Raw genomic sequence first — 15,550 nt, 5'->3', positions numbered from 1 at the left:
GCTCTGCTGCTATTTTCTCCCCCCGGGACAGGAGAGGGGGAAGGTACTAAACATGCTAGTGATTTAGACAGCCCTGGAGGTATTAGCATCGACATGCGACAGCCATCAGCAACCCGTGGCATTTACTGTACCCCCAGGTGCAGGACCAAGCACTGCATTTTGCTGACCATGCCCCGACCCTGCAGACATCTGCCTGCCCGTTCCCTCTCACCAGCACTGCTCTGCTCCTGGCAGCCAGGACTCACCAAGACATGAAAGAGTCTAAATGATATAATTTGGAGTTTTAAAGAAAAGAAGTCAGGGGAAGAACCCATAAAGAAATTTGTTTTCACCCTAGTGTTGGCTGCAGCCTTGGGCAACAGGAGCAGCCGTATTCCCAAGCTCTGTTCTGCAGTGCTGGAACAGAGAAAGCAGAACACCAGGCCTATGAGGTCAGATTAAACAAAATGCCATTAAAAACTTAGCTGCTGGGACAACATTAGATCAAAGCTGACCAAAGGAAAACACAGTCATAAGAGAAGTAATGGCATTAATTTAACTACGCAATTCCTGAGCACTACAGCCTGGATAAAAGGAAGAAGTTTACCTATAAAACCCTCTCCCCCACTTCCCTGGCACCGTAACACACTGGAATTTTGGCAGAAAGTACACTGAAGATGCTGTAACTTAGCAGAGCCTGTGTTAAGACAATCTAGGGAAGACAGTATATACAAGGAGAAAAGACTAACACTACAACATGGAAATGGAAAAGGGCTGGTTCTGCCTCCAGAACCAGTGTTCAGCTTTCACAAACTGCAACAGCCATGAAGGTGCTGAATGTAACTCGCTGAACTGCAATGAAAACTCTGCCCTCATTTAAAGCTGCTCTAGTCTGTGGCAGCAGTAAAGTGGCTCCTGACTTCCCCCAGCCACGGAGGGCAGAGCATTGCTGCCTCCTCAGCCGCCAACGCCTCGGTTACGGGCAAGATGCTGTGGCTACAAGTTTAACATCACCAGTGGAGATCTCATATCTGGACTTCAAAGTATTTTACCAGACATATGTATGTACTTGTCAAGGCATATACATGTATATACATATCTTCAGTGTCTTTGACATTTTACAATAGTGTTTATTTCCTTACTTGCATTTCACAGATTTTTGTTAATCTACAGGGAATTGACACTTTCAAAATGAGCATGAGTTCTTGGGCTTAACTTCATAAACACAACATTAGCAGAACAGCATTCTTATATACACATACCCAATGCTAAGTAGGAATAAAGCATTTCCTATGGGCAGAGGACGTCCTGTATGACACCAAATAAGCATCGTGTGACAACCTGCAGGGAACTTAATAAAAGCAGAAGGGCCCAGTTTGTCATGCAAAGCATCGCTCTGTGCTGCCTGGCTGTGCCAAACACACAGAGGGAGGAGACTGGGAATCAGGTCACTGAATCTATGACCCTCCAGTTACATCAGCCCAGAACTTTTGTCAGGGGAGGGGAGATAAAACAATTCCAAACCTAGAACAGCTCTAACAAGACTGTGGGATCCAGTCCACAAATGTGGACTCCTTTTCTTTCCATGAAGCAGAAGTCTGCAGGTAGTCTGTTTATTGCGACTGTATATAAAGTCCACCACGTGGCTTGCATCCACTGTTGTTAGTGCTCACTCGCTATATCGCAATGACAACAAACCCCATTACAAAGAATAATTCTGTTTTCACCTGGTCACTAGTGGGACATAAAATCACTTTGAGACATCTTTTCATAGAGACACCTAATGAAAATTATCCCAACAAAAACGTGCAAAAATTAAGCCTGGGATTAAAAAAATTCTTTCTTAATGCGAGGGAGTAGCTGTCAACAGCTCTGGAGAAGGCACGCACTGTAACCAGATGCAGGCTTTTGTTTTTCTGTTAGGGATGTCAGAGGCTTTCGCTGCTTTCCCTGACTCATCCTACTCCCTAGTGGATATTCTGACCCCCAGTCCTGGCAAATCCAGTAGTACCAAAAAGTTCTCTCTGGAACCTCATTAATCACTCCCCTGCCGTGTGCTATCTTACCTGCAGATGTAATTCTTCTTGCAGGATTCTTGTAAATTCAGGCAGTTTGGTTTCTCCCTGTCCTCATATGAACACACAGGAACAATAGTCTGCCGTCTCCTCTCTGTACAGGCTACGTCTCGACAGGAGCAGAAGAGCATCCCGTAGCTGTGCTTTGGGGGAACTTTGTCAAAAAATAGCCGGAGGGCCTTATGACACTTCCGCTTGTTACAGATTTCATTAGACGTGCTGCTGGTGCAGGGGGTTATGTAAGCAGATCTGAACCTCTTGCAGGTATCATTTAGGTTACAAGCTTTTGCTGCATCCAAGCAATTGTTCCCCTTTGAAAGTACTGGCTCCACTAGAAAAAACAACACAACAGCAGTAAGAAACGTGTCACATTTATATTGTGTTTTGACGTTTGTGTTTATTTCATTCTGTTAATGAGATCCTGATAATATATTTGTTACATACAAAACTTTCAGTGCCAGAAACCGTAACCAGTCCTTATGTTTCTTACGGTAATGGCTTAACAAGTGAACAAGAGCACAGGCATGCGTTACGATCAAAGCGCTGGCAAATAAATGACGACTACACCAGGCAGGCTGTACTTCATCTTCTTTGCAGCTGACATGCAGGATGAAAATTGGGAAAGACTTGGCCACACTTAAATGCTATTAAAATCACTGGTAAATTGGAAGGGATACATTTGGCCCATTGCACAAGAGCACAGTTAGACCGTGGGCTCCTAATTCTGGTTTTGGAAAGCAGATTCTGTCATATTTTTTTTATTTTCCTTCAACAGTAAAAATGGCATTCAGTGTCTACACCAAGAAATAATATTTAAATGTAATTTGTGTACTCTGCAGCATGTGAAAGCCACGTGCCTGTTACTACATTTTTTGAGGTCTAAAACAGCCCACAGAGACAGAAAGGCAAGCAGGTGCAGCCCCACGATTGAGAGGCCTCTGATGCCACCCACAAGCTCTGTGAGCTCCAGGATCAGATTGAGATATTTCTGTAAGACCTAGAAATACAACCTGAACCCTGAAAGTTTTATTGAGTGTACAAGCTTTGTAAATGATGTAGAATTAACAAGTCACTGTGAAAGAAGTACTTTAAAACCAGGCGTCTCACTCCCTTACACACACGCATGCATATGCACACATTACGAGAAGCTATAGGAAAAAAAAAATAAGCTCAGATAAAAGTTAAGACTATAATTACACATTTAATTTTGCAATACATTATCCAGATATTAAAATCCAACATATGCTTTGCTTGAAAATGATGGCAACTGGCATCGGAGTACAAAATTCAATTAAGAACAATTATAAAGTTGCTTTGGATAATGGCAATGCCAACATCACAGATCCAAGAAGATACATTAATTTCCCACTGCTACAGAATTTGCAAGCTGAACAAAAGATATTCTGCAAATATTGAAAACATTGCAGCAACCACTTAGACCTTTTCCCAGAAACTGAGTCCAAGGCCTTTGTACAACACAGTGCCATTCCTCTCCTTTCTCCTACCACCTTGCCCCTTGTTCCCTGACCAGGATGCCAACCAATCTTTTCTCTAATTTTTTTTTTCATGGCAGGGACAGATGATGCTGTTTGGCTGGCATGGCACACCGAGTTACTGTATTTGCTTGAACTGCCTGTGCCTTGCATGCTAGCACACACTTAGCATTGCACAAACATATTACCTGCTACTACCCCATGCATCTTAGATGTTCAGAAACAACCCAATGGATAAGTAAAATGCATTGAATTTGTTTTTCACTCTAGTGATATGCTGTAACTACATTAATATATTTAGCATCTGTGTATTTAATATCCATGCTCTGAATCCTTCCCAAGCCCAGCTTCCTACACAACAAACTGCAAATTTCTGCTTATCTCCACACGCTACAAAATTATAATCATACAACATTTGCCTGTAAATTAACAGCCAGCCATTTCTAGTCAGTTTATGCTAAAGCAGATGCAGAAGAGATGCTATCGAAAATACAAACCTCTCATAAGGTTGTAACACTTTTATAGAAAATGTTGCATTATATGAACGTATATCTATAATCTTAACTATGAACTCTCCAAGTTATTTTCCTGTGATACAGTATATAGAATTATATGTTTGGTACAAATATAATTACTATGTAATCTGTAGGGCATATAATTATGCAATATATGAATAGTACATGCTAATTACTATGTGATTGCAGAGTAATTACATGGTTATTTGTGCCTGCGAGTCAACTGCTGAATTCCACTCTTTAAAACCAGATTCTGTGGAAGAGCTCTGAATGGGGTATAACAATGCAGACAGACATCAACTTACTTTATTATATAGCATTCTTTTAAAAGAAAAAAAAAAAATGTACTAAAGCACCTCCTTGCTAACAATCATATATATGTTTTCCATTAAGGATACACAGTTATAGTAAATGTTGACAGAATTAAAAAGCTCTGTGAATGTGAACACCTCAAAAATCAAAAAGGCACAGGTTAATGAAGCTTTCTGAAAATAGACCATATGCCAAATTCACTGACAATGCAAACAGCATTGAAAGTTATCTTGAAAAGAAGTTTAATCAGGTGCAAATTGTTCATACTCAATATTTATGCTCATTCATCTTTAACACAACTTCTATCTACCCAAGACTACTGTTCCTTCACATGTGAACTCTGAATGTGTACCTTTTTTTATTTTTGTTTTTGTTTGTTTTGCTGTTGTTGTTTGTTTGCTTGCTTGTTTTTAACTATCCCTGGCTGTAACTTGCCACTTGCCTTTTCTATTTTGATCCATAAGTCTCCAGCTATAGTTCCCATCTTATTTATCATCGCATTATAGAAATTACTTCTACCTCTTGTAACCAAGACTAACATACGGCACATAGGAGATCTGCATCCACTGCACTTGAATTAAATGAGACTGTCTGAACTTCTCGTTAGTGCCAGCTTCCCCCAAGCTTTTAAATCATGTTTTAATGCAAAATTTACAATCCAGAACACACTTTGTGCTTTGTTTTTATTGCAAAAGTACGAAGTAATTATTTCTATGTCCTGTGGTATCTACGAACAGTTAACAACACTGAGAATATTTCTGAGGATTACTTACGCAGCAGTAATACATAAGGTCAGAATTTCACCCAGCTTCTGTTCTGCAAAGCTTAAATTATTAAGACAGGCAGAAGTTTGGCTCTTACTAGGTACTGACTATGTTAAGAGCAAATGGATCTAATCCAGAGCTACTTTTCCTGCCAGCATCTCTCAGGAAAGGTCTGTGTAAGATCTTTTCCCAGTTCCCCCTCTCTTGGGGCACTTGGGTATGGACGGGAGGTGGTCAGACCAGCAGCCTGGGACAAGTGACAATCCCTGCTCACCACCATTTCCCCACCCAGAGCTCCCTCTCTCACAAGTTGCTTTGCCTTGGGCCCACGGTGGAACCCGTGCCAGACCACACAGCTCCCAGCTCCTGCCAAACCACTGCAGCCTCCCAGGTAAGCCACTTGCAGCCCATCTGTAAGCAAAGTCTTGTGCCTGTGTGCAGGGCACAGGTGCCCCCCTGCCCCTGGGGGCACGTCAGAGCAGGTTTGCAGGCACTGGGGTGCAGCCTCTTCTCAGAAGTCACTGGCAGCTGCGAGCTGCTTTGTGGCTATGGGCACCAGCCTGCTGCAGTGCCAGGCGGCGTCATGGCACAACAGGATAGAGTGAGGATGCCTAAAAACCTCCTCCTACCTGGCAGTTTGCTGTACAACGAGCCCAGAAACTCTGGGGCAGCAACAACCGGCTGAGAGATACTAACTTACCACGATAAGGATCACCAGCTCCCAGCTCTTCTACTGGGACTGTAACACTCGCCTACAAGGTGAGGTGTTTTTCTTATCTATTTGACTGATGGGCCTTGTATTATAGTATAAGCTACAACAACTTTATTATTTCTCATCCCCTGAAACCTCCCACCCATGCCCATCATTTGCACAGCTGCAGCAGTTCTGGACTCAAGCCCTCATTGAGGCTTGGATAAAACAGCAGAAAGAAGCCAGCCAAAGTCTTTTAACCAGAGGTATTTCTAAAGTTTTAATAGGGCTTCCACTGCCCTGTCTGATCTTCCTTATGATTCACTCGCTTTCACAGTCACTTCACCTTCATCTTTCATCTTTCTTGCATTTCCATTTCTATTTCATTTCTGCATTTCTACTGAGCCTTTGGCTGTCTCCTCAACTCCTGTTAACTCCATAGTGCACAAGAAGGGATTCTCAGAGGATACTGGGAGCTTATTCCTGCTCCCATTACGTGGAAGCAGTGGAAGGACTATTACTTGTTCTGTAACGTTCATATTAAAAAGCAAAATGGACACAGGTTTCAATTTTCTTACATTACATAAAAAGCAATTTACTGAGGTTGTTATTAAAATTACAATTACTATTTGCAAGTAATCAGTATTAGTAGGCTTTTTGGGGTATTTAATGCACAGAGTGCTATAAAGAGAGAAGTAAAAATTAACATGATGGAAGGCAAAATTGCAAAGTAATAGGGGTGACTGTATGGGTATGGGTCTACTCCAAAGCAGGTACAGAATACTGTATATATAGGAACAAAAACCTGAGTGGGATAAGGAGGAGAACCACAACCCAACTCTAACAGAAGTGCTGCTATGGGGTTCACCAAAGTACTTGTGCTTTTTAAGAACAGAAGACTAAAAAAAAGTGGAAAACACGGGCAATATTGTCATCTGTATCTGAATGCATTCAGTTAAACTACCATTTTCTTGGACAAGGCCTTTCTAATCCCAAACAACATATAAAGAACAAGTCATCTCCCCAAAAAGCATGGGATTGGTATGTTCATGTTATCCTGAGGTTCCACCTGTCTTCTACTCAGCCGCTGCAGAATAGTCAGGCCTGCTTCAAACATTTTCTATAATCATGAAAAATAGGTGCTTATCTTAAAACTAAAGCTAATTATTGCCTGTACTCAAGCTTTTCAGAGTACTTCCAAATACGACAAGGTTCATGAGGAAATTGCAACAGATGGCAGCACTGGGCATGCAGGTGACAAGGATGTAGAGGCAAGAGCATACCCTGGGCTGGAGCAACAAAAGGAACCAAATGAACAGAACTAAACTGAGACTTTTGGTTCTTCAGTCCAAAGCAGAAACATTTTAAATTCTTGGTCAGTCCTCCCCAGTGCAGGGTATGCAAGTCTTTGATATCACAGGCCTTAAATTTCTTTTCTGAAAATACTCATAAATCTACCCGAGCAGATATTCTCCTGTTCGAGTCCTGTAGAGATCATTAACACTAAGATTGCTTATTGAAAACCAAAATACATGATTTGAAAGTGTTCATCATTTGACTAATGTTCTGAACAACAGCTGTGCCTGAAGTCTTTCATCAAAAGATTTGTTTTTATGATTGTCCATTGGTCATGAGCCAGGATCTGGGAGACCTCGCCTTTCTTGACATCTTCCTTATTCAGAACCACTCTTCTTGTTTCCCAGAAGTGATCTCAAACCACCTCACTGTTGGGTGTTCTCAGGAAGGAGCACAGGAAACAGAGCATATTGCAAAACACCAGAGAGCGTGTGATGCTTCAGCCCAAGAATGAGAGCTCTCCCTGAGAGGCATATTGCTGGGTTCTGGCCTGGGCCCAGGAAACAGAGTTATTTCTCTTACAAAAGCAGTGACTGGAAACCAGGACTCCCTCCCTGAAGATGACTGCCTTAATTGCAAGTCTGCAGAGACATGATCCCACTTGTACTTTCTTCATGTAATCCCTTACAAAACAATGTGATCCTTTCTATAACACAATTCCTCCTCTTCTTTCCAGACCAACCTGCTGCCTAGTCCATAGGGTACTCTCCAAGGCTTTGCGAAAACCTGTAGAGAGGAGCACAGAGCACAGACCTCCCGATTCCTCAAGGACTGTTCTGATCATTACCTCAGCGAATATAGCACCGTAATTTCTTCTGCTAGGTGCCCTCTAACAGAAGGCTTACTTCTTCCAGAGAGGCTCTCTGTTCACAGGAGCAGACGCTGATTGCTGTGTGGACAGATGCACCTGCTGCCTGAAGCTGCAAATCCAAGGACTTCCAACAAATCGCAGTTTCTGTATTTCCTATTGTCTATCTAGACATATATTGTGCAGGAGTTTTGTTGTGGTGGTGGTGTGTGTTGTGTGTTTTTTTGTTTGTTTGTTTGTTTTTATTTTTTAATACAGAATTTCCTCTGAACTTTGTAAGGATTCTGCGCATCTCGCCAGAGATTTTAGATCTGCTCAGAAGCAGGGGCTCCCAACTTTTGTGTGTGTAAATCCATCACTTGTTCTGTTCCTGTATGTTTAATTCTAAGAGGGCCACATGCCCCGTGTGCTGTGTTTTGCTCTGTCCCACTTCACCACTGATCTGGGCTCTCATACTTGGCAGGATTCTCATCTCCATTTAGGGTTAGATCCTGCTACCTTTAGTTGACCAATTGCTGGTGCATTTAGCAGACATAGCAGGTAAAACTGCAAGACAAAACCGCTATGCTGGACGCATGCTGATGAAACAGGGGAGAAACAATGTCTACTTATTTCCTTTTGTACTTTCTATCTTCTCTGGGAAGGAATGAGGAAAGGCCAGGCAGATAACTCCATGGTGGATGAAGTGGAGGTACTCCAACCTACGGATTATGAAAGAGGAGAGTCCTGTAACCCTGTAATGAACTGATTTAAATTTTTGTTCCGTGAGAGCTGGGAAACCCTACTCCCCATTGTTAATAATATTATGGTCTGCTGCTTAAATTCTTTATGTCTTCACTCACACAAATATCCTGATCACCTTTCATTTCTACTACAAATTTAATGAAAGGTTAAGCCAGGATTCCTAATTGTCCACGTGGTACTGAGGATGTCAGCTTTGCTTTATATTCATGCCAGCAGAGTTAAATCGATTTTATTCACTGGAGTTATTCTGAATTTTCAATAATCTAAGTTACAAGAATTTGGCACTTTAATGACACTTTCACTTGCGTCCAAAGTATCTCACACAGAAAGCAGAAATGTATGAATAAAATCAGAGGCTGCTAAACAAAGAAAAATCCTACTGTTGTAAACTGATCCACTCGCTGGTTCTCACATTACTGCACCAAGGATTTCAGTTCTACCCTAAAGACTTGTAGGGTGTAAAGGTCATTTTAATGTACCTACACTGCACTAGCATTAGGGATGGATTATGCATGACTGGAACCATATGCAGAATATATTTCTTTTCTGGAGGAGAGATCTCCAGTCATTCCATGTACAATTCATGCTCTGTATTGAGTCAGAGGCTGGTTTTGTGATGGGGAAGGCTATCACCACGGTTTCAGCTGAGTTCTTCTAATTAATTTCCCCTTGAAATATTCACAATGGAACTGTTACTGCATATGCTCTCATGTTATTCTGTGCAGTATTTTATTATTAGCCAAACAGTAAGTCAACAGAATTGGGAAGGAACTAGCACACATGGAAATACAGAATAAAACTGTGAAAATATTCAAACCTACACGGTTGCCATGAGAAGTGATTTACTGCATGCAAGTTCTCAAGGCACAGTGAGGGACTGTTTACCAAAGTCATGCCAATTTACAGGGTAACTTTCAGCATTTCTTTTTATTACTGCAGAATTGAATTCACAACTTGTTTCCTCTTTTCCTCAGACTTGATTAATTACTGTGTTAACATAACTACTATTCTCCTGCTTATAATGGGCTCCCTCTAAAGTGCTGCCCCAGCAAAATAAGCCAGGAGAAAGCTTCTAGCTCTTTGCTCTAGCATTGCAATCCTTTCTAATCTCACTATTTTTCAAATTTATGTTCCATTCCAATAAAGCTTGTGTGAATATTATAGCAAATCAGATAATACAAGGTTATGACCCTTGTAATTGATTCTTCAAGGTTCTTTTTGCCTTTTTCCAGTTGACGTGGTAAAAATTACATTCAAATGTGCTTGTTGACACTTGAGAATTCACTTTGTTGGTCATATACACTGTTTCAGAGAGATCACATTACATAATGATGTATTTCTAGTGCTTTATTTCTTCTATACCTAAAACCCCATTAAGCTGTAAGCAAACCTCCCCTGGGGCTGTAAAACTACAAGTACCAAGGGGGCAATGCTCCCCTCTTGTTCAGAGTGAGAGTAGATGGAGAGTATTATGTCAGGATACAGGGTTAAACATTAGCTGCTATTTTAAAATATCTTCAGAAAGTAGCTTTAAATCAAAAGTTAAAACTTTTGTAGAAAAAATACAGATATTAATGAACGCAGACCATGTATGCACGGACTAGAAATCAGTTATCTGTAGCAATGGTTTCTGTATCACATGACCACTGGAATAAAGTGATTAATTGGACTGTCTGAGTAAATGCCATCATTACACTTTTAATTAACCTTTTCAACCTCTTGCACCTTTTAGTTTTGTTATACATTGGATTTTTGCAGTTTTCCAGTTATTACGCTTGACTAAGCTTAAAACAATGATAAGTTCTGTTAGAAAGATAAGAAAAACAATTCAAACAGCCTTTACTGTTCCTAATAAGAAAATACCAATGATACTGTCATCATAAGGGTAGCTATAAATCAGACAGAGGACAGACATTCTGAACTTTGTGGCTACGTTCCCACCTAATTTTTGTTTTGGCAGCACACTGTTATTTAATGGCTCTGGCTACCAGGAAACTAGCTTTTGAAAATTCTTTCTCAACCTAGTTATAATTACTCCATATAAATCATACAATGATCAATTATAATAATCTTAGGTTCATCCATTATTTAAACTTAGCATTTGAATCTACACAGCAGGAGCGCAGGAAATTCCAAAGTCCTCTCTCTGCTCACTAACAACTGCTTTATTCTTGAAGTAATGCCAGTTACAGAAAAGAAGGGGCCAGATATGCTCTTAGCTATGACATCAAAACCTGAAATAACCGCACACTTCAGATGAGGAAAGGTTTTTGGCCCCACATATTATATTTTTTCCAACCACACTAGCTTCCTGTTGCTGAAGATAAAGTCGTCATCAGATTTTGCCTTCTTTACACCACTGCACCAAATCAGAGTTCTTCTACAATTATATACACTGCGAGTACAGTATATTCTTATATAAAGACGGCCTAGATCTTTCATATGTATATGCATGCAGACACATTTATATACTCATGTATATGTAAATAAAATATTTCAATACTATTTGACTTTGTGTTCCATTTCAGAAGAAAGCTACATGCACATTTAATAGTACGTATAAGAAAAAAAATCCAAATGTTTTTCTCTAGTTTAAGGCTGACTCTAGGATATCTGAAATCATTGTGATTGGAAAGTAAGTCTGATGAAAAGGGGAAAGACACTAAAAGGAAATGAACCTTCACAAAGGTCCAAGCCAAGCTTTCAAACATTTTTCAGAAAAAAAAAAATAGAAAAAAAAAAACAAAAAAGACTTTAAAACTGGATTTCAGATTAGCAACAGGGAATTTTAGACATATTTCAATAAAATAACTATACATTTTTGACCATATAAAATACTAAGTTCCTGATCATTACTTTCCTGTACCTTGTCCTATTTCAGTTTCACCCATAAAATTTGCTATAAAATGTAAACATAGGGGCTGTTTTGAGGTTTACTGTTTTTACATTTTCCAACACATTTTTTAGTGTTCCAACTACATGCCAAGAATTGCTTTTCCAATAAAGCTGTATATTTGACTTTTGCTTTCTTCATTAAACAATAAAGCTGTTAAAATATGGGAAGTGAACACAAATAAAGCACATACAAAACCACACTATCTCAACATCAAAAGAAAGAGTAGTAGGTAATCCAAAGGGAGAGAAGGCAGAGATGGGAATGTGAATATTGTCTGGCACAACAGGGAAAGTACTGAGAAAGCCTTCAGTTAGAACTATAAATGTACAAAACATGCACAAATACTGATGCTGTCTTAGACATAACCTAGTTGATAGGACCTGAGGGGATGATGCACAAGTGCTGGGAGATCTGGCCAACGTCACCGTGATGCTGACCTACTGCTCATAAGGTCTTGGCAATCACAAGAACTCCCTGATGACTGGAGAAAAGCAAACACCATGAATACTTCTGAGAAGGGCAAGCAGGTGGATACACGGAAAGGTGGGTCAGCTGTAGGGATGACTACGGAGCAAGCCCTCCTTGAAACCATATCCACATGCATGAAGGACAGGAAGGTGACTTAGACCAGTCAGCATGGATTTACCAAAGTCAAACCAGGCTTGAGTGCCTTCGCCACTTCGATGACTGGTTCAGTGGACAGAGGGAGAGCGGTGTGCCTATTTATATTGACACGTCTTTCAATACAATTTCCCACATTATCCTTAAAGCTAAATTGGAAAAATATAATTTGAAAACAAAAACTACATGGTGGGTAGAAATTGGCCCTCCTTTGAGCAAGGTCTGGATGACCTCAAAAGGTCTTTTCCTACCTCAACCATTTGCCTAGTCGGTGATCCAACCTGTTTTTCAGTAACTCTACAGCCCCTCTAGATAGCTACCCAGTACCTACCTGTGTTTTTTTCCTGATATCTAATCTAGCTATCACTTTCTGAAACACAATACCAGTTTCTTTCTTAATTTTACTTCTACCCTCTTAGCATTGGCTTTTTAACTTCTTGAAGACTGTCACTCTCCCATCTCTTCACTCTTAGGCTATTCCTCCTCAATCTATTCATTCTTTGTTCAAAAATCATGTTATTTAGATAACTAAACTTATTCTGCTTTATTCTTAGATTTGGAATAAAACTGAATACTACCGACAAATCCATTCACGAAGTGCTACCATACTAGTTGTACTCAGGAGATAGCTACAGACAGACAAAACCTGTTAATTCAAGAGTTGCTGAAGCGTAACTTACTCCAGCCTCAAGCAATACCAGCGTAGGTAGGAATGGTTTACACGCATTGACTGTCTACTGCAGGAGTATATATTAGCTTATCTACAACAGCAGCTTGCTCCTGATGGCTATAACCTGAAAAAAGAGAGTCAAAGTACATAAAGCCTTAGTAGAAAAATTATCCTGCTTATTCTACAGTATTATTCTTTCAGAAGGAAAATCGAGAGAGGACAGAGGACAGGGGAAGTGATTGTGAATCGAATCTGACAACGGCAGCTGATGGGCTAAATCAGAAAACATTTGAAAGCAGAGTGGGGAAAAGACACTGTCTCTGGCATGCATAACAAGCAAAAAGCTCTACCTTCTCTAAAACTCTCCCACAACTTCTGTCAGGTAGACATATATGTCTCTGTGGTCATGACCAAAGTACTTTAGCACAAGTAAAATATGAGACTAAAATCACAGTGAAAGCAGCAGTAACAGAAACAGGGCAGATGCTCAATTAGTGACAGCAGCAGTAGGGGTGGGACAAAGGTTGCCATCATGGCAGCAGAGAGAGCAATAGAGTCAGCAAAAAGCAAGAGTCACAGCAGCTGTGGGGGCACCGAATCACCCCCCTTTCCCTGCTGCTACTGGAAACCATTTGGGGCAGTTATCTGTCCGATCTACCAAACAATAACAACCTCATCCCGCTAATCCACCACCAGCTGCTCTTCTTTTCTCTATCAGTTGGTCCCAATGCAATCCTCTTGAATACAAATAAATGCACCACAATGGGAAGAGAGCAACCCTGGTAACCCTTGCCTATTCATGGGTTCGCTGTGGATCAGCTTCAGGAAGCTTACGTAAGCTGCAGCCACTGTGCTGCTGCTCACTTCGTCTTAAGACTCATTGCTGGGACTTCAAAAGCCGATGATCAAGGAGAAGTGTGCAGTGAGGCAGGTGCACTTAATGGAACAAAGGAAATAGGATACTTTGGAAATAAGTAACTTAAATGACACTTCCTTACAGATTTAATAATGTTAATGATGGTCACTGTCCTACTGTGTGTGCAGAAGATAAACCAGTACAAAGTGAAGGTAAGGCAGCTGTGCATGATGTATGTCACTTACCTACATGCAACCAGGGGTTTATTAACTTGAAATCACTATGCTATTTAATAAATTAGACCACAGCGTTCCCTTCTGTCTACTCTAGATTCCTTGCCCTTCCATTTATGCCACATATGGTGTGTGACACCCAGCTCCCTTCTGTTTTGACTTTAATGTTCCACTTTTCCCCCCCATTCTCTGCTGAGTTCTCCAGCTAAACCACTCTGATTTGCCTTTATAATCTATTACAAATTTCTAATTTCTCTTATTTTTTTCTTTTTTCATACATAAAAGCTTAGTTCTTCCTAGAGGAAAAAAATAAAAGAAAAGCAGGAAATCAAATTATTTCAACTTTAACTCCATAGTACTCATGCCTCTTTTTTTTTAGGTGCTGCCCCTATGCCTCAGTTGTCTGTTGCTTATTGTCTTGTCCAAAGCCCACTGAACACAGTGCTTCAACTTCCATTTGCTTCAATAAACTCATGATGAAGGTTCATGAAGTAGCATCATGATGATACTGATATAAGTATCAGCTTGCACTCTCCTTGGCTCCATTCTTAACTCTAAAATACACATGGAATGCATGGGCTTTTATTTAGTGTACATGTTTACAAGTGTGTGAATGGTAACGTACAAAGGAGTAAATAAAAAATAACTGAAAGAGAATAAGTGCTTTACAAAAATTAATTCAATGTTCAAGCACTAAAGTAAAATGAATGTCCTCTAAACTAGTCAGGACTTAGTCTAAGTCAAATGACAACATCATTTACATTTAAATAGTCTATTTGTCTATTTTATTCAGAGTCACTTCATACACACACGTATAGACATGTGCACGCTAATGCTGGGACACTTGTGCATTATTGATTTAAATGGATGGTTGTGAAACGCTAATTCACCTGTATTAACAATATTAATTACACTCCTTTCACTGTGGGTGCAGCCAGTACAGTGTTGCTGAGACAGCAATTGTACAGTGTACAATATTTGTACAGCAGTAGAGTCATTCCTCTGGCATATACCACAGCACATTGGTCAATACACAATGTGGTAACAGAGACTACAACTCCCTGAACCTCCTTGCATAAGCACAGCTCTAGTTTATGACAGTTGCTCTGACCTTCTGAGTGTCACTGAAGCCAGGGGTGCAGGATGGGTGAGCTCTGTCTACAGAGCCGTGGTATTGCTAATTTCTCTCTGCAAACATTGATGCTCAACCAGACTGAGCAGAAAACTTCAGCGAATTTCAGTTCCCCATTTTTTGTACTCTTTTTTTCCTTGACCAATGAAATCAATACCACTGAGGAAAATCCTGGCAGATGGTCCAAGTACTGAGAAGCTGTGTCCCTCATAAACAGGCTGAGGGAGATTTTCTTCTCAGTCCTGTTGGGAGAATAACATGGGTCTATGCAGGTATGTTCTTTGTTTCCAAGTGCATTTACGCACATCTTCATCCCCATGAATAACAACAACAACAAAAAAGTTTGCTCATATACCTATAGATTAGTGTCAATACTAGTATTTTTGCTTTTGAATAAAGTTACAA

General features: G+C 40.3%; 1 protein-coding gene across 1 annotated transcript in view; it reads right to left on the bottom strand.

Annotated features, from left to right (window-relative positions):
• GFRA1 (GDNF family receptor alpha 1) overlaps positions 1–15,550 on the bottom strand; it is a 145,756-nt gene that overhangs the window by 55,441 nt on the left and 74,765 nt on the right. The window contains exon 4 of the mRNA XM_082764717.1: positions 2,046–2,385. Coding sequence (XP_082620843.1) covers positions 2,046–2,385 — 340 coding nt within the window. The remainder of the gene's footprint in view (positions 1–2,045; positions 2,386–15,550) is intronic.

Source organism: Aythya marila (assembly GCF_965140915.1).
Source record: "Aythya marila genome assembly, chromosome: 7".
Taxonomy (NCBI): Eukaryota; Metazoa; Chordata; class Aves; order Anseriformes; family Anatidae; genus Aythya; species Aythya marila.
The sequence above is the reverse complement of the archived record's forward strand: the minus strand, read 5'-3'. Positions and strand labels throughout refer to the sequence as shown.